Source organism: Bubalus bubalis, chromosome 18 (assembly GCF_019923935.1).
Source record: "Bubalus bubalis isolate 160015118507 breed Murrah chromosome 18, NDDB_SH_1, whole genome shotgun sequence".
Lineage (NCBI taxonomy): Eukaryota > Metazoa > Chordata > Mammalia > Artiodactyla > Bovidae > Bubalus > Bubalus bubalis.
The window spans coordinates 45621485-45640614 of record NC_059174.1 but is presented as its reverse complement, the minus strand read 5'-3'; the positions used below and the strand labels follow the sequence as shown (position 1 = coordinate 45640614).

At 55.5% G+C, this 19130-nt stretch overlaps 2 protein-coding genes across 3 annotated transcripts; both read right to left on the bottom strand.

Moving 5' to 3' along the window:
- Positions 1 to 4482: 4482 nt before the first annotated feature.
- On the bottom strand, positions 4483 to 5954 carry LOC102390433 (hepcidin antimicrobial peptide). The gene is made up of 3 exons (XM_006040433.3): positions 5797 to 5954; positions 4793 to 4852; positions 4483 to 4702 (listed from the first exon to the last, which is right to left on the bottom strand). The coding sequence occupies exons 1-3, from the start codon at positions 5875 to 5877 to the stop codon at positions 4601 to 4603; spliced, it is 243 nt and encodes an 80-aa protein (XP_006040495.1). The 5' UTR covers positions 5878 to 5954; the 3' UTR covers positions 4483 to 4600.
- A 2651-nt stretch (positions 5955 to 8605) lies between these two features.
- Positions 8606 to 18805, bottom strand: USF2 (upstream transcription factor 2, c-fos interacting). Of its 2 annotated transcripts, none has more exons than XM_006065307.3 (10): positions 18169 to 18805; positions 17852 to 17898; positions 17626 to 17744; positions 17363 to 17482; positions 16712 to 16862; positions 16491 to 16578; positions 16128 to 16186; positions 9610 to 9704; positions 9339 to 9467; positions 8606 to 9239 (listed from the first exon to the last, which is right to left on the bottom strand). In XM_006065307.3, exons 1-10 carry the CDS (start codon positions 18228 to 18230, stop codon positions 9150 to 9152), a joined length of 960 nt encoding a protein of 319 aa, XP_006065369.2. In that variant the 5' UTR covers positions 18231 to 18805; the 3' UTR covers positions 8606 to 9149. The 2 variants fall into 2 exon arrangements, with proteins under 2 accessions (XP_006065369.2, XP_025125727.1); XM_025269942.2 differs by having other exon boundaries at positions 17282 to 17482; positions 18169 to 18799.
- Positions 18806 to 19130: the final 325 nt, after the last annotated feature.

Below are 19130 nucleotides of genomic sequence, written 5' to 3'. Positions count from 1 at the left end.
CCGCCCCAGGCCCAGTCATGACCTTTGCCTGGTGTTGGTGTGACTAAGTGTTCAGTTCAGTTCAGTTACTCAGTCATGTCTGACTCTTTGATACCCCATGGACTGCAGCACGCCAGGCCTCCCTGTTCATCATCGACTCCCGGAGTTTACCCAAACTCATGTCCAGTGAGTCGGTGATGCCATCCAATCATCTCATCCTCTGTCGTCTCCTAAGTGTAGTAGTGGCTTGATCGTGAGCTGCTCAGCCACACTAGGGCATCTTCTGTCGTCCTTTGGGCCAGAGCAGCGGGGAGGAAGGGAGGGAGAGAGGGCCCTTTCTCCCAAGGGAGAACCCGGCCCTGAGGCACAGGGATGGGTCGAGGCGGGGAAATCCCCAGACTGGGGAGTGAGGAGTCAGAGAAGCCTGGGGCGGGGGTGGGGGATGAGGAGTCCCACCCCCACCTCAGGCTTCATGATGTCAGACTCTGCCCGTGCCTTTCCCAGGCAGGGACAAAGGCCCATTGAGAGTGGGGTGGGGCCTGAACGCCTGGGTCCCAGAGAAGAGAGGGACCTGGTGCGTGGGCTTTGGGGGAGGACACGGAGATCTTGGAGGACTCAGATGTCACAGCCTTCCACATCAACACCAGCCACGTTGGAGTTGTGCGTCTAGTTTAGGGGGTCCACCATCTCTCTGGGTGTGAACCGAAGGCTGTCCCTGGGGGCGGGCTGCACAGTTGAGTGTGTCCCACAGAGGGTGCTATTGCTGAGATCTGCACCCGGGTCCCCAGCCCACAGGAGGACTCAGGGACCTGAGAGCCTGTGCCCTCAGAAAGGTGAGGTGCCACTCAGATCCAGCTACCAGTGCTGCCCAATCACCAAGTCTTTCCAGGCAAGGCAGGTTTGCTAGGGTGATTGTGACAAAGCCTCATAAATCAGGTGGCTTAAAAAATAGAGTTTATTGTCTCATGACTATGGTTTCACCAGTAGTCATGTATGGATGTGAGAGTTGGACCATAAAGAAGGCTGAGCACCAAAAGACTGATGCTTTTGAACTGTGTGTTGGAGAAGACTCTTGAGAGTCCCTTGGACTGCAAGGAGATCCAACCAGCCCATTCTGAAGGAGATCAGTCCTGGATGTTCATTGAAAGGACTGATGCTGAAGCTCCAATACTTTGGCCACCGATGCTAAAGAGCCATCTCACTGGAAAAGACCCTGATGCTGGGAAAGATTGGGGCAGGATGAGAAGGGGATAACAGAGGATGAGATGATTGGATGGCACCACTGACTCAGTGGACATGAGTTTGAGCAAACTCCAGAAGATAGTGAAGGAGAGGGAAGCCAGAATCAGACACGACTTAGCACTGAACAACAGCAACAAATTGTCTCATGGTGCTGGAGACTAGAGGTCTCCACATCCACGTGGTGCTCTGCTATATGGGGGTCTCTGTGTCCAAATTTCCACTTTTTATTAGCACAACAAAGCTACTGGATTAGGACCCACCTAATGACCTCATTTTAATGTGATTATCCCTATAAAGACTCTATCAAAGGACATCCCTGATGGTCTAGTGATTAAGACTCCACACTTCCAACACAGGGGATGGAGGTTTGATCCCTGGTGCAGGAACTAAGACCCCACATATTGAGCCAAGCAATCAAAAGAATAATAAAAAAAAAAAGACCCTATCACCAAATAAGGTCACAGAATTGCATTGGGGGTTAAGATGCCAACATTTACATTTAATTAATTAATTTATTTATTGGTCATGTGGCTTGCAAGATCTTAGTTTCCCAACCAAGGGTCGAACCCAGGCCCCAGCAGTGAAAGCACTGAGTTGAGTTCTAACTACCAGACTGCCAGAGAGTGAAAGTCACTCAGTCGTGTCCGACTCTTTGCTACCCCATGGACTATACAGTCCATGGAATTCTCCAGGCCAGAATACTGGAGTGGGTAGCCATTCCCTTCTGCAGGGGATCTTCCCAACCCAGGGACTGAACCCAGATCTCCCACATTGCAGGCAGATTCTCTGTATCATCTGATCCACCAGGAAAGCCCTGCCAAGGAAACCCCAGCATATAAATTTCAGAGGGACCTAGTTCAGTCTGCAACAGCAAGAGTTCAGATTTCTATGTGAAATATCTCAGTCTTTAGGTATTTGCCCAATTTTTGCCTAAAATATTGTACAGACTGAGCAAAACTCATCTCAGGATAGAATCAAGCCCTTGCGCCCCCTTGCTCCACATGCTCTTGACTGGGAGCAGGTGCTTGGTCTAACCCAGAGGCGCTCTCTGCCGTCAGCCAACAACAGGAGTCTTCGAAGTGTGGCCCCCAGGCCAGCAGCAGCAGTATCAGCTGGGAGCTTGTTAGAAATGCTCATTCCAGGGCCCCACCCTGGACTTGCCAAGTCTGCCTTTCACTAGGCCTTCTGGGAGATTCAGGTGCACACTGATGTTTGGGTACCTCTGCTTCCCATCACTAGGACCACCTGGAGGACTGGCTAAGCTGAGAGAAGAGCACTGGTGTGGGGATGACTCTGGTGGTCCAGTGGCTAAGACTCTGCTCCCGACACAGGGGGCCCAGGTTCACTTCCTGGTCAGGAGCTAGATCCCACGCGCTGCAACAAAGATTACGCATATTGCAATTAACACCCAGTGCAGCCAAATAAATAAATAAAAATAAATATTCTTTCAAAAAGCCCTGGTGTCATCAAATGCCATCAGCGATTTCAAGTTTCCCACCTCCAGGGTATTTATTTATGAGGAGGGTCTGAGAGGCCTCCACCTCCTGTCAGTACGAATACTTCCCGTTGATGAGGCTTTGGATGGTTTCCAAAACCGCTTCACACTCTTCTGTTGCTGAGCATCATGACAGTCCAAAGAACTGAGGACTCTAGAAGCTTCTCTCCTTTTACAGATGAGGAGGTGGGGTTTCAGAGTGGGGCGAGGATGCCTCAGAAATCCCACAGCTGAGAGGTGCAGCCAAGCTCCCCACACAGCTCTTCCTCTCCCTGTCCTTCCATCTCTGTTTAGGAAAACTTCTGGCAGAGGACGAGCCTCTTGTGGCTTCCAAGGCAGAAGCTGATGGTGTGCAGAACCAATCTGGCTCCCAGCTGGGTTTAGTTTGGCTCCCAGAGTGTTGATTTTTAAAAAATTGGATTCCTTTCATCAGTTGCCAAGATTTTAGGAATCAGGAAATTTCACATAAAAATAAGGATCGCCACCTTCTTTTGAAAAGTAGCTCTAGTGATGTTTGGCTTGCCAGTGGGCGCAGCAGCCCTGCCTGGCAGCCCTCATTGAAGGGGGCCCCCAGCCTCCCCACTCCCTATCTTTACACGACACTGAGGCCAAGTGGCTGAGGCCCTTTATCATCGTGCTAGCGCCGATGTGCTCTCACGGGCTAAGATCATAATGAAATGCATCTTGCATCTCCTCTTCTATCAAAAGTGGGCAAATCACATAAGTTGAGAGGAATGCAGTTTTCAAGAAGAAAGGGAGGGAATTCAAGCCCTGTGGAGGTGAATGGTATTGTCCTATGGGTCCTAGGCCAAGCGTGGCTTAGCTGAGAGCATACAACTGAAGACGCTCCTGTGAAACAAATCCATCAGGCCTCACTCATTTACTGCACCTGTCTGCTCCCTGAAGGCCAGTGGTTCTCAAACTTTTTGGTCTCAGGACCCCTTTATACTCTGAAAACTTGTTGAGAACTTCAAAAATCTTTTGTTCTAGTGAGTCATCGCTATAGTTGCTTTATCTATTAGAAATTGAGACTAGGTATTTTTTATCTTTTATTATTTTTTTGGCTGCACTGGTTCTTTGTTGCTACGAGTGAGCTTTCTCTACTTGCAGCCAGTGGGGGCTACTCTGTAGTTGTGATGTGCAGGCTTCTCATTGCCATGGCTTCTCTTGTTGTGGAGCCTGGGCTTAGTTGCCCCACAGCATGTGGGATCCCAGTTCCTGTAGTAGGGATCGAGCCCGAGACTCCCACATTGGCAGGCAGACTCTTAACCACGGTATCACCAGGGAAGTCCCGAAACTGGGACATTTTTAAAGCACAAGACACAGAGCACACCATCAGCTAGCTGTCAGAAGGATAAGATCAACACATGTCATGGGGCCTCTGGAGAGCTCCACAGTCTGTTCTCAAGAGAATGAGTGTGAGAAAGATAGGTAGCATCTTTAGTTGTCTCCACTATGTGGGGCCCTGGAGGAGTCCCCAGACCTTGGTCTGAGAACCCTTGCTAGGGATCTGAATTTACCCCTGTTTTTAAGAAGATTTCAAAGAGGAAACTTGAACTTTCACTCCCTGCTGTTGCAAAGTAAATTCAAGGTCTTTTGAAGTAGGGGAAGAAGAGAAAACATATCCTTCACCAAGCTTCCTTGTGACCTCCCAGTACACACAGACCCTGCACACCCCACCGAGGAGGACTGGCCCTCCGAGACAGAGCCCAAGACAAGCCTCTGGCCTAGACCTGGGCAGGGAGCAAAGACAACAGAGACTCTGGTTTGGAAAACAGGAGCTGGAACCAGCCATTTTATTTCAAGACTATTCATCGAGTGTTGGAGAGCAGCAGGAATAAATAAGGGAGGAGGGCACGGAGGGTGGGGGTTTGGGGGGGTGGTCTACGTCCTACAGCACATCCCACACGTGCCTTTACGACAGCAGCCACAGCAGAAGATGCAGATGGGAAAGTGGGTGTCTCGTCTCCGTCTCTGGAGCACGGGCTGTGGGAAGGAAGGGCAGTGAGCTGGGCGTAGGGGGCGCAGGCACGGGAAGGCGGGCGAGGCTCAGAGGGGAGTCCCAGGGGCTCTCACCGTCAAGCCAGCTGCCGCTCCAGCTGTGTCCTTGGTTTGCAGGTCTGTGAGCTGTCGTGTCTGTGGAAAGCAAAAGGGGGTACTGAGGACGGCAGGGCACTGGCAGAGCTCTCAGTCTAGCTCCCCGGAGCAGTGCCTCCCCAGGGGTTGGCATCTCCTGGCTCAGCTGGAGTCCCAGGAGTGGCCTCTCGTTCGGACCTTTCCTCTCCTTCCCACGGGCGGTTCTCCTGTCTGCAAACATCCCAGATCTGTCTCCTCCTCTCTCTGCAGCTGCTCACTCTTCTATAGGACACTCCGTGGCCCGGAGGCCCGTCCCCACCCTGTATCTTGCCCCTTACAACCCATTCCCCATGTGTTATCAGTCAGATCTCAGCTTTCTCCATTTCCCAAGCCTGCAGGGCTTCCTCTGCACTTGCCTATAAGACTTGGCACGGCCACCCCTAGGTCTCATCCCCAATTACCATCTCCTTCCCTCACCCAGCCCTCTGCTCCTCGGGTCCACCGTGCTTGCCCCCACCTCGGTCTCTGCTGGCTGCCCCTTTCTTTTTTCCTCCCAAACAGGTCAAATAACATTTTCTCACAAAATAGCCAACCCCCACCATTACTCTCCCACCATCTTTTATGTTATTCATGGAATAGCATTTCCTAAACACAAGTATTTCCTTGTTTTAAGTTCATTGGCTGGGTTTCCTGCCCAGGATGTATGAGAATATTCATGAGAATATTCAAGCTCCATGAGACTATTACAGCTTGGTCACCGCTGTCTAGAATAGGACTTACTGCCAAGCAGGCACTCAGTAAATTACCATGGAATTAGATCAGGGCTCCCAGACCCTGCCGCTTGGTACCCCATCTCTGTGCTCTGAACAGCTGCCTGTCCCCCCTTCCCTTGCCCTGAGCTCCGCCCGCATGCTGGGGGTCTCCCACTGCCCTCTGCAGTCATCTCCCAGGGGCTGTAGCGATTCCGGCTGCCCTCCGGGGCCCCAGGCCCTGTGGGCTCTCACCTGGGGAGGGAGAACGGAGCCGCTGGTCAGGCTGAGCAGGACAAGGAGCAGAAGGCAGGTGGCCCGGATCTGCGTGTTCATTGTGCCGTCTGTCTGGCTGTCCTGCCGTTAGGTCTAGGACCTGCTCTGGTGTCTGGGAGCCCAGTTACAGTTGCTTTTATGGGTCCTCCTGGGGGAGGCGGGGATGCGAAGCCCTCTCCCCTTTGGCCCGACTCATTTCCAAGAAGGTGGTGGCGCCGAAAAGGCGGGAGAGATAAGCGGGAACAGAGGTGACAGGGAACAGGGTTGTGTCACCCTCATCCGACAGAGGTGTGTCCAGGAGGTGGGGCAGACATGACCGCAGACACATGCTTCTAGTCAGCCACCTGGGAGACACTTTCCCTGACATGACATCACCTTGTTGATTTCAGGAAAAAAATTCCCTCTTTTGCCCCTGCGGTAGAACGGATTGAAGAGCAGGAGTAAGGTTTCTTCCACCCCGCACCGTTCCTGACCTCGTCATTCATAAGCAGTACGGCTGTTACTTCCCGGGCCCCTCATCACTCTCCCACCATCTTTTATGTTATTCATGAACAGCATGTCCTAAACACAAGTGTTTCCTTGTTTTTAAGTTCACTAATTCCCTGACCAGGATGTCAGCTCCATGAGCATATTCTTCTCTCATCTACCTTGTTCACAGCTTGGTCACCACTCTCTAGGATAGGGCTTAATGCAGAGCAGGCACTCAGTAAACCACAGTGGCACTGGATTGAGGTTGGCTTCTGGGAGGGAACACCGTGATGCCCATGTGCAGGAGCTCGTGTCCACAGGAGGCCCCAGCACACATGTGGGGTTTCTCAAGGGTCAGAACCTTAAGACGTGTCCCTGTGGATCTGGGAAATGTTCCTGTGAAGTTTTGGCCAAAAAGGACAGTGGTGATGGTAACAGTGAACACCCGATGACTGCACCTCACAAGCCAACAGATACACTGGCTCACTTCTGTGTTAACTCAGCCCGTGCGACCTTGCCTCTGAGCAGCTCCTGCCTGCCCCATCCCGGGCTCTGCTCTGCTTTCAGGGCCCTAGCTGCCTTCTCAGCCACTGACCACCCTGGCTTCCCAAACCCTGCTCCTGGGAGAGGAGCCCACCATGCCCACCTAAGACTTTTTAACTAAAGATTTATTATTTATTTATTTATGGCTGCCCTGGGGTCTTTCATTGCTGCACATGGGCTACTCTTCCTTGCAGTGCCTGGGCTTCTCGATGCGGTGGCTTCTGTTGTCGCACAGCAGGGGCTCTGGAGTGTGCGAGCTTCAGTAGTCGCAGCGCACAGGCTCAGTAGTCACGAGAATGGGCTAAGTCACCCCGTGGCTTGTGGACTCTTCCCAGACTGGGGATCAAACCCACGTCCCCTGCATTGGCAGGTGGATTCTTAACCACTGGACTCCCATCAGGGAGGTCCAGAGACTCATCTTCTTCACTGTTTAGGGAGAGGAGCTGAAGGCAAAGATTTAAGACACTGCCAAAGATTGGTCAGCCAGAGGCAGAGTTGGGCCTCTGGCCTGGGTCCTGTGTCCTCAGCACCAGGCTTTCCTACCTCCAGAAAACACAAGAGGGCACGGTGGGTCTGCTGAACCACACTTGTACGGGCTCAATGAGCACACCATGTGCATCCCAACTCCAGTTGGGAACATCATGTTGGCACCTTGAAACCCACACTGGTGGGTGTACTTACACCACAGACATTGGCAAACACTACAAATCAGGCTTTTCTTTGGAGGGCTGGCTTCCTGCATATGATGGAAGAGGAGCTGAACCAAGGATGCCTGGCTGTGGCAATCTCATTGCTACGTACGACCTGAACCATCTTAGGGTGCTCACAGCCCAGGGGAACAGCAGATCGTGACTTCAGAGATAGGTCCTTGGCCATATTCTCTCTCTCACTCCCAGGCCACCCAGTGACAACCCTACGAGCCTGGGGATGGTGCTGCCAAGGAATGAACTCTTCTTCCTGGCCCTGAACTGCTGCCAAGGCCCACTCGAAAAGCATGAAAACAGGGGACCCTGGGAAGTAAGTTTCCTGCCATCTGTTAGGCTCCCCCAGCTGCACACAGCTTCACTCTCCAACAGAGGAAAGGCCAGGACAGGAGACGGGGCTCTCAGAGGGAAGGAAGAAAGCAGCCGGGGGTCTCTGGGACGGGTGCGGGGTGGCAAGCTCAGCAAGGTGACCAGACCTAGATTCTGGGAGTGGCTGGAGTTGCATGGGGGCTGCATGCTCACCCACAGGGAGACACAGCAGCACCCCCCAGGCATCACTGCATCATCTCAGCTCAGGCCAGGTTTCATCATCAACCAGGGGCAGGGGTCACAGCACAGGCGCCAGAGTCGCAGTGCAAGGCGACAGGCTGACGGGCCAAGCCTGGCTTCCTGGCCATCTGCCCTCCCTGAGGGTGGGGGGCTCAAGGCCAGGCCCCACCATTGGCTAGTGCAGAGGGGAGGGCATTAGCCCAGAAGGGCAGGGTCAGGAGATAGTCCTGTTTTTAGGAACTGGTGACATGAAAGACCCCAGCCTCTCCTTCAAAAACATGTGGCATATCCTTGACCCTGGCTCCCCCTGCCCCCCACACCACATATGCACCACCTGGGGCCTCAAAGACACTATTCATCCTTTAATTCCTCCATCTGTACAACCAACAGACTGGGTACCGGGCGGCGCGGGATGGCCGGGACTGGTACACAGCCACGAACGGAAGAGCGAGGGCCTGTCCCCGGGAGCCCTGCATAGACCCCAGACCCCCTCCCCACATCTGAGATGGACAAATACACAGACAGACAAGGCGGGGCCACATGGGGCCAGTTTATTGCAGTTAAATACCTCTCTCTCTCTATTTTTTTTGTCCATTTTTTCCATAAAGAAAATTAGAACGCACTCACACACCCAGAGGGGAGAAGGGTTCCAGAAACAAGAGGTGGGGTGGGACGTGGCCTCCCTGCTTGGGTCCAGGCCCCCCGCAGGACCCCCTCCTCCCCATAAGCACCCTGGTCTCAGTACCTCGGGAGTCCGAGGAGGCAGCGGGGTGTGGCAGGGGCTCTGTCCTCCTCCCTCTGGCCTCCAGGTGAGACCACCAGAAGTGCCGGGTTGAGTGGGGGCCGGGAGAAGGGAGACGGACAAATGGGGGAGGGGATATGGTTTCCAAGTTGAGGAGGGTGGTGGGCGCTTATCCACAGAAATGCATTATTTCTCCCCATTTTTTTGTTAAAAATCTACTATAAAAAACGCAGCTGGGGGAGGGGCGTCTGTCCCTCTCTGTGCTAAGGGCTGGGGAAGGGGACGGTGGGGGCCTGGAGGCGGCCCCCGCCGCATGGTAGGTGGTGTCACTGCCGGGCGCTCTCGCCCACCATCTCCAGGTTGTGCTGCTGCAGCTGGGCGCGGAGCACGGCGTTCTCGTTCTTCAGCTCCTCGATCTGCCAGACACGACGGGGGACAAGCAGCCAGAGCTGGCTCCCTGCGTCCTGGGGTTCCTGGGCACCCCCCGTCCCTGCCCTCCCAGCCCTGTGGCTCACCTGTTGCCGCAGGAGCTCATTGTCCATCTGCAGCCGCTCGGCCTCCTTGAAGGTCTCCTGCATGCGCTGGTTGGTCTGGCGCAGCTCCCGGATGTAGTCGCAGGCCTTTGACAGGATCCCTCCTTTACTCTGGGGAGTGGTGGGCATGAGCATCAATGAGCACTGCCTGGCAGCCGACGCCCACCAGTCGTCTCAGCCCGAGACGACTCCCGCGCCCAGCACTCAAGACAGATTCTCTACAAGGGTGTTGGGGGACCAGGGGGACACTCACCGCTCCTGTCTTGCTATTATCTGCATTACAATCTGGAATGATTTTTGAAAGCTGGACGATCCAGTTGTTGATCTTGTCCCTCCGCCTCCGCTCCACTGCGGCGAGAACAGTAGGAACAAGGCTGTGTCCAGCATGCTCCCTCTGTGCCCAGGCGAGTCACCTCCCGAGGCAGATGCCACAAGAGCCGAGGCCGCCGAGGCACAGCCAGGCCCGCCCGAGGCCACATGGCCAGCAAGTGCAGGGGCCCGACCTGAACCCAGGCAGCCGGCTCCAGCCCGCTCCACATGGTTCCTCAATAGGAACCGAGAAATTCAAGCGCCACTCTCAAGTGCCACATGTACCCTCAGGGCAGCATCGACAGCTGAGGGGCTGCGGGGTTTGTTCTGTTGGTTGGCCCAGCAGGTTTTGAAAAATTTGAGTCAACATTTAAAAGTTAGAAAAGTTCACATAACAACTGGCCTTTTTTGAAAAAAAGGAGTTGTGGTGCAGTGGGCATGTGTCCCTGGCAGGCAAGAAGGGGCCAGAGCCCCTTTACACAGGACCCGGATGAACCTTTCTGGTCCCCACAGTCCCTGAACTTGATTCTCCATGGCGGTACTCATGTATCCCGAGTTCTGGACCCCACAGTCCTGTTTTTCTCTTCATCATTAAAATCCCAGTCTGACCACATCTCACTCCACTTACACTCCTTCTCCATGGCCCCGGCAGCAAGCCTCAGCTTCCCCAGCTGGCACTGCAGTTCTCAGGGGCCTGGCCCGTCATCATGGCACTGGGTCACCCAGAAATACCGCGAACCCTATCTTGAAGGCCAGGTTTGACAAGCTACTGGCAGATTTTACTTGGAAAGTCCAGATGTGTGATTTACTTTATAACACTCTGTCTGCTCTGCCTCACTCTGTCTGCTGAGTTGAGTGGCAGCTGCCCCCTGCACTTATGACAGTGGCCTGAGGGCTGCCTGCCCTGCAGCCTGAGACCCCTGGTTTAGGGCTCACTGAGAAAGCTGTCCCAGCCTTTCCTCACCTTCTGAGCACAATACGAGGCACTGCTAGGGACACACAAGAAAGCCCAGTTGGCCCCACAGTCTCACCCTCCTGCCAAGGCAGTTCATGGACAGATGCAGGTGGTCACTATAGGGAGGGGAGACTGTGGGTGGGATTTGGAAAGGAGGGTATTTTCTCAGGTTTGGGTGACTGGGGGAGAGGGTCCGGATGTGAGTGAGAAAAGTAGGGTGGGCCAGAAGGCTGCCTTTGACCCCCTCTCCTCCTGAGGCCAGCACTGCCCCTCAACCCAGCTGTTCCCTCAAAGAACGTGCCTGGCCACTAGAGGAAAACCCGACTGTCTTCCCCTGGCACTTGCTTTTGTCCTCTCGCTGCTGACCAGTCCTTCCAAGTGCCCCCACTCTGGCCTGGGTGACAACACCCTCCCACATGGACTTGCTTCCTCCCTCATTCTCCTCTCTTGCCGCCCACAACCTCCCTTTACCACAGGGATAAGAATACTGCCTGGTATCGAGCTTCGCCTGACCCTGGCCCTGGGGTCAGTGAGTACACAGCCACGTGCCCCATCACTACCCTGGTGAGTAAACCTTCCCAGCCAGGGCGGCCATCTCTTACGGTCTTTGGGGACTCTGTGGCCCCGAACAGCAGCTGAGCTAAGAGTCTGGCCCAGCCTCCACATCCATTCTCAGGTGCCAACTGAGGAGCTTGCGAGCAGACAGCTGCCCTTTGCTACCCTCCTGCAGTCTGGCATCCTTGAGCCTGGGTCCCATGCTGTAGCCGCATCCCATGCCCACTCCTCGCTTCCTCACTGGGGGCTGGGCAGGGGGTAGGGGACACCTCTAGCTCGTATTCACTTCTTCAAAACTTACTGCTTGCCCTACTGTGTGCAGGGCACTCTGCGAGGCCAGTCCATGGCGGACTCAACCGCTGTCGTGCCAGCACTCACAGCACCAAGGTGAAATTCACGTGAATGGGAGACACTGACACCACAGACTGGGGAGTTACCACTGAAGACAGTACCCAGTGCCTGGGGAATGCCAGGGCAGAGTACTGCTTTCAGCGTGGAGTGGGGTGGACTGTCTCTTCAGAGAAAGGTTTAGAACGGAAAGATGGGGCTGGTTTCTGAGAGGAAGGGCAGTAGGCAGACAGGCATCATGAACCCAGAACAGGCGACATGGAAACACTTTGACGGGCGCAGGAGTTGGGGCAGGGGGATTGGAAAGGGTGGCAGAAATAGGTTGTGAAGGCCTTGAATGCCCTCTCAGTGGGTCTGGACCTTGTGTTCTCTTCCCCGAGGGGTCTAGGCCCTCGAGTCTGGGGCCCTTCTTGGCATGCGGTCAGGCCTGTGGCTTGGGGAGACCACTTCGGCACAACTGAAACGGAGGAAGACCAGTCAAAACCAAGGCCACGTCTGTTCTTCAGAAGGCTTAAGTCACAGCCATACAACATTTAAAACACAATTTAGAGCAAAATCTGCCAGGACTGATGGGAGAAATGGGCAAATCCACAAATATAACTAGGGATATCAACACTCCTCAGTAACTGACAAAACAAGTAGACAAAGAAATGAAGACAGAAAATCTGAACACTGTCAGCCAGCTTGACCTAGTTACCACTGATGGAACACTCCACACACATCAGCAGATACGCCTTTTCAAGCACACACAGAAACTTTCACCAAGATACACTGTATTTAGGGCCATAAAATAAAGTCTCAATAAATTCCAAAGGACTTAAGTTATATACAGAGTATGTTCTCTGATCACAACAAAACTCATTTACAAATCAGTAACAAGAAGATATCAGGGGACTTCCCTGGTGGCCCAGTGGTTAAGAATCCGCCTGGCAAATGCAGGCGAGGTGGGTTCAACCCCTGCTTGGGGAGCTAAGACCCCACATACTGTGGAGCAACTAAGCCCTCACGCCACAACTAGAGAGTCTGGGCACCGCAACTAAAGATCCCACATGATGCAACAAAGGCCCAAAGCAGCCAAATAGATAAATGTTCAAAAAAAAAAAAAGATATCCAGAAAGCCCATAAACATTCATAAGTTAAACAACACATTTCTAAATAATCCCATGGGTCAGTGAAAAAATAATCAGGAAAACAAGAAACATTCCAAATTGAATAACAAGAAAACACAAGTATCCAAATGGGATGATGCTAAAGCAGTATAAGACTGAAATCTGCAACTATAAAGGCTTGTATTGAGAAAAAAGAAAGGTTTAAAAATCGTCTTAAAAAGCTGGGGGAAGACACCCAGCAAACTAAACCCCAATTAAGCAGAACAAATAAATTGGTCATAGTATGAGTAGGAACCAAGAAATAGAAAAAGCAACTAAGCAATCAGTTTTCACGTAAAGATCTGGATTTCTGGCTTCTTCAGAGGTTGAGTAGTGAGCCCAAATTCTGACACAGCAGCAACAGCGGGCACTGTGAGATCACCCTTCAGGCAGGACAGACACACTGGCCCCCAGTCACTGCTGGGGACCACCACTCCCCTTTCTGCTACACCAGGTATACTGACTTCCTTGGGGCCCTGAAGACATCTGCCTGCGGCCCAGAGATGGGCCCCTGTGGTATCAAGAAACATGGCAAAGAGGGAAAAGCAGAAAAGGTCGACTGGAGGTCCACTTTGGCACAGTGTCTTGGGTCCTGTGGCTGTGAGGGACGAAGAGGGCAGAGTTGAAGTGGCCTGGCTCTCAGGACTGGCTTGGGTAATCATGACAGGGATCCCTCTTGCTGCTCTGGAAGAAGGAGGCTTTGGGAAGGAGGGAAAACGGCAGGTTCTGGTTTGGACAAGTTGAGTGTGAGATGCTTCAAGAACAACCAGCAATAGAAATTTGGAATGAGCATCCCAAAATATGGGTCTGGAGGAGCACGAGAGAGATGGAGCAGAAAGACAGCTGTTGGCAGTGCACGGGGTGGCGGAGCCCTGGGAGGACATCAGGGAACAGTCACATCTTTTTGGAGTCACGTACTTTTTTGGAGAAAGCCCACAGACCCTCTCCTGGGAGAAATGACACACACCAACATCTGGAGATAGGGACTAGGGGAGACTGACTGTCCCCGGGCCTGATGTTTCACTCTCCTGACCACTGGAAGAAGGGGCTGGACCCCAAGAGATACTAACAGAAAAAGCAGCTTCCCAACTTTACCCATCATGAAGAGTCACCTGGGGAGCTGGTTTTAGTGCAGACTCCCAGACACCCTCGGACCTACCCATTCAGCATCTCGTGAAGATGACCTAGAGATGGTGATCATTAACAAGCCTTCCAGGTGACCAGGAAGCCCTGCCCTCTGGAACAGGCTCGGAAGGAGAACCAGGGCAAGGAGAGCAGAAAGGAACGTTCCCGAGAGGAGGGGAACGGGCAGGGCCAGATGCTTGGAGTGCAGGCAGGAAAGGAAGCCAGTGGATTTGGCAATGAGGTCGTCACGGGTGACCTTAAATGGAGCCGTTTTGGTAGAGAAATGAGCCAGATTGCCAAGGGTACAGGGAGGCTGCCGGGCAGAGGGTGGGTCAAATGTTCTGCAGGTTAGGACAGAGTGGCTGGCTGCAGCTGGTCAGAAAGGGCAAGGTCATGAGCAGGACTGACTTTTATAGGATGAGGAAGAGTCAAGACTTTGGAGCTGGATTAACCCAGTGAGAGGCACAGTGACAGCAGGGTGGAAAGTGACTGGCTCATCTTCTACGAGTTGTTTGCTGTGGTCTTAGCAGGTAGCACACTAGCCTGGGGGTAGCTGAGGGCTCACGTCTCAACGCGCTGCACCCTCACCATGAGCCTCTGGGGTAGTCATGTTAACACATTTGTACACAGGACTAAACAGGCACAGAGATGAAGAGCCAGTCCAAGGTCACACGACTGGTATGTAGCAGAGCTGGGACTGCCTGGGAGCCAATAGGAGACCCCTCAAACCCACCACACCCCAAAAGCAAGCTCATGCTCACTGCTTCCCTTTAAATGAACCTGACCCCATCATAAAATCCTGATTCTTCAGCCTTGGCCTCTTCTCCCCTACAGCTTGTCCCCTCCCCTGACCCCCTTTCATGCCCTGTCCTGTCTGAGGCCCACAGGTGCAGTCACCTCCTATTTTCCTAGCTTCTGGCATCCCGTCACCCTTAGTATCCAGTCTCCATAAACAACCCCTCTGTTGACTTCCCCTCGAACCAGCACAAAGATCCAGGAGTGGGGGCCCTGGGAGGGCCTGTGACAAGACCCATGTGATCTGGCCCTGGCCAGTCCTCCCATGACTCTGCCAACTTCCCCTTTCCTTTCCTGAATTCTGCTCTTCTTCAATCACACCGAGTCTGTTCCAGCTCGGGCTGGGTGTTTGTACTTGCTTATCCCTCGCTGTCTGGGACTCCTCCTCAGGATTGTGGCCAGCCCATTCAGGCGCCTGCTCAAGCGTCACTTCTAGAGAGACCCACAAAGCTCCCTGCCACCATAACCCTCCAAGTCCTTACCAGCCTTATCTTCCTTCATATGACACATGACTTACGTTCCCTGACCTCTTATTGCACCTTTGTGTAGTTTCTGTCTCTCCCACCAGAATGAACACCCTCTGAGAGCCAAGGTGCCTGTTCCATTATCTGGGTGTATTTGAGGCCTAGAACAGGGGCTGGCACCTAGCACATATATGCTGAGTAAAGGTCTGAATTCACTGAGCCGCTCAGAGCATAGCTGCGTCAGCCACCCCCCATCAAACACAGTGAGGACTCTCAAGGCCTCACCCTGACATTCAAGGCCCTCCTTGGCCCTCCCAAGCACTCCACAAGGAACCTCTGCTGCAACCAAACCAGCACCCCCGGAGCAACCCTTCTCCACCCTGACTTCCTGTGCTTCCCTCTGGTGGACAGGCACTCCCAAAGGCCACCTCCCTGGGGAAATATCACCTGCTCCTCCAGTCCGTGTTCAGTCACACACTACCTTGAGCCACCCTGAGTTTCCTAAACATTCCACGCTAGGTCCCGTACCTAGCACAGGGCACATACTGCCCAGCCTAGAATCCTCCTTAAGGATGTATCTGCCAAATGACGGCTATTTGGGTGGAAGTGTTCCCTGGACATGTTCATGCTCCGGCCTCAGCCAGAGACACAGACTGCCTGCAATTTCATTTCAGATGTACTTTCTCTCAGATCAGAGCTACTTCTGGAAGCCAGGCCAGCAGTGGGGTTGGGGGGCTTGAGCAAACCAGCTGCCACATGGGAAGGCAGGTCCAGCTGCGCCAGAGCAGCCCAACTTTCCCAGAGGAGCAGAAAATCCACACATGAATGTGAAACTCGCCATTTAAACTGCTGGTCATTACTTTAGAGTCACCAGCCAGGAAGACAAATACACTACAGCTCACGCCTCCTGCCTATATCTGCTCCTGACAAGTAGCCTCTCTGCTTCTGCCTTCCCAGCATTCAACCAACACCTCTCGAGCACTTGGATCAATAACCCGGCCACTGATCTGTGACTCCAAACACCCAGCTGGGGTTGAGCCCATGAGGCCCAGCAGCTCCTGCCTGACCTTACCTTCATTGTGCTGAGCTCTCCTTCTCTCATCCCGTGGCGTTCTCGTCCCGTCGATTTTCCTAGAAGAGTATGGAAAAAATGGGTACACGTTACCTCCAGCCCGTGTGTCCAAACATTTATTAAGGAGTCAGACTTAAAAATGATCTCTGCAAAACAAATCGACATGTAGAGACAAAGAGAGGGAGAAAATGGTATTTTCTTTACTTAAACTAGAAAAGCAAAAGCTGACCAAAAAATACACCAACTGCCTGCTGTGTATTCAACTGCCTGGTTCCCATCCCAGGAAAACCTCCTCTTCCTTGGGTGCCCACGACAGGCCCTCCCAGCGTCCCCTATTCCTGGGACCAGGTCTCCTGCACATACGGGGAGTAGGGGTGTGTCCGAGGTGCAATTGTCCTCTGCGTTCCTGTCTGAAGCACGTCCTGGGGCGTCATCATGACATAGAACTGGCCTGCAGGGAAAGTGGGGGTTAGCACTAAAACTGGGGGCAGAGTCAGAACTGGCTAGGGGTTGGGGGGGAGCTTCCCTCCCTGCTAGACCTGTTGCCTCCCCTGCCTTCCGCCCTGGCCCCTTCCTTCCTTTACCTCCAGCCTGCAAGCTCTGGTCTGTGGTCTGTACGGACACAGCTGTGGTATCTCCCACACTGGACGCTGGGAAATAGGCAAACCGGGCCTCCCCACTGACAGCCTCAGCAGCCGGGCTGCCACCATTGCTGAAGGGATTTTGGATAACAGCCTAGGGAGCAGGAGGACAGAGGCCACCCTTAGCCATCTTTGCTTCCCAATCCATCCCCTAGCCACCATATTTGATGTTTACTGCATTCTCTACAGAGAGTGGGGAACCCCTGTGTCCCACTCTGCCCTGTGTCTCACAGCCCTGGAACTTGACAGATACTAAGCAATCACTTGGGGAGCTGACCCACTTTTAACTCTAAGAGAGTGCCCTGTGACCATGATTCCCATTTCACAAAACAAACAGAAAACGATGTTCCGAAGGTCTTGCCCTAGGTTTCACCGTGCAGAACAAGAGATCTGACCTGAGGGCCTGAAGGCAGCATCTTAGTCCCACGTGCCCCACCCCCTTGGCGCTCCCCAAGAACAAAGTCAGTGTCCAGGGCCCCTTCTCCATCCCCCCAGAGGATGCTGGGCACCTACCAGTGGGAAGGGCGCTGCGGGACCTGGGGGCACAGAGGCAGCAGCGGGGCCGGGGCGCTGGGTGGCCCCATCCACACCCACCTGGGTCACAGCCTGCTGCCCCCCTGCGAAGGCAGCCGTAGACACGACGCTGACGGCGCCTGCTGTGTCGCCCTGGCCGTCCAGCTGACCATCAGTCACCTGGACTACGCGGTACGTCACCTGCAGGGGGCGGCAGAGCAGCGAGACCCGCGCTGGGGCCCGGGCAGGGGCCAGGTCCGAGCCCCTCCCAGCCCGCTCGCCTGCCCGCCCGTCCGGGACTCAGCCCTCCACTTGCCCGCCGGGCTCCGGGCCCGTAGCCTCACCTGTCCTCCATTATTCTCTGTGCGGAACTGGTACTGGATGTTGTGGTCGCCGAACGCCGCCTGCTGGACGCTGGCGATGGCCACCGCCGTCTGCTCCTCCGCCCCAGGCCCGTCCCCGCCTGCGGTCGGAGGGTCGCAGGGATGGTCAGAGGTGGCGCGAGCCAGGGCGCCCCCAGTGCCCTCCCGGGCGCAGTTCGCGGCCCTGGTGGGCCCCGCGAGCACTCACCTTCCTGCAGTTCGACACCCTCCTCTGCCTCGGGTCCCTTGTCGTGACTGCGGGAAGCACAGGAAGAAGAGGGGATCAGGGCTGCCCGCGCCCCCGCCCCTTCGCCCAGGTGCAGGGCCCCCATCCCGCCCAGCCCAGTCTGCGACGGCGGCCCCTCGGGGACCGGGGACCGGGGGTATATGTGCCGGTTCCCCCTCCCTCGCGGCCTCCATTTTGAGCTGGGCCGGGCGGTCGCTCGGGATCATGGCGGCCCGGTCGCCAGGCCGAAGGGCCGGGGCCAGGGCGCGCGGGGGCACGGGCCGGCCGGGCTCCCTTACCTGGCGGCGGCAGCAGCGGTGGCCGAGGCAGCGGGATCCAGACCCGGGTCCAGCATGTCCATGGGGGGGGTGGGGGTGGGGGGGGCGCCGGGCCCGGGGGGGAGGGGAGGGGAGGGGAGGGGAGGGAGGGGAGGGGGCGGGCGGCCGGGGGGGCCCCGAGCCCGGCGCTCACGCCGCGCGGCAGGAGGGGACGGAGGAGACACGGGAGCCGCTCGCGCTGATCACGGGGACAAACAGTGGGGTCATGTGAGGAGGAGATGCCGCCGCCGCCGCCGCCGCCGCCGCTGCTGCTCCAGCAGCCGCCTCCGCCTGCTCGCCCGCCGGCCGGCTCCCGGCGGCTCTAGGCTCCGGGACGCAGCGCAGCCGCCCCCTGCCCGCTGCACGCGGCCCTTGGGCCTCCTTCTCTGAGTAGCCGCCGCCGCGACTTTTTTTTTAAACCCGGCCCGCCCTGGATGGCCTCCGCCTCTCCCCCAGATCGCCGGCTTGCGCGTCCGCCGCCCGGCCTGGCCCAGTACGGCGGCGGATCGCTGCTGCAGCCGCCGCCGCTTTCTATTTTTTCCCCCTTTTTTTTTTCCTCCTTTACTTGAGCTGCGCGCGCGCGGCGGCAGCGGCGGCGCGAGCCCGGGGCCGACGCGCGCGAGGGGGGAGGGCAGCCCCTGGGGAGCGCGCGCGCTGTCTGTCTCCGACGGAGGGCGGGCGCGCGGGCCCAGGTCTCGGCTGGGAGCGAGGTCGCCGCTGCCGTTTCCCGGCACCCGCCGGCGGGCCGCCCGAGTGGAACGTGGGCCCGGATGGAACAACGGGGGACCTGGAAGAAGGCCTCTGGTCGCCGGGGACGAGGCAGGCGGCTAGGTTTGGAGACAGTAAAGTAGGTCGGGGGGGGGGGCGCGGGGGAGGGGGCGTTGGGTGGCTGGGGGGGAGCGCGCACGCGCGCCCCCGTCGACCGGACTGAAATGCGCGAAAGC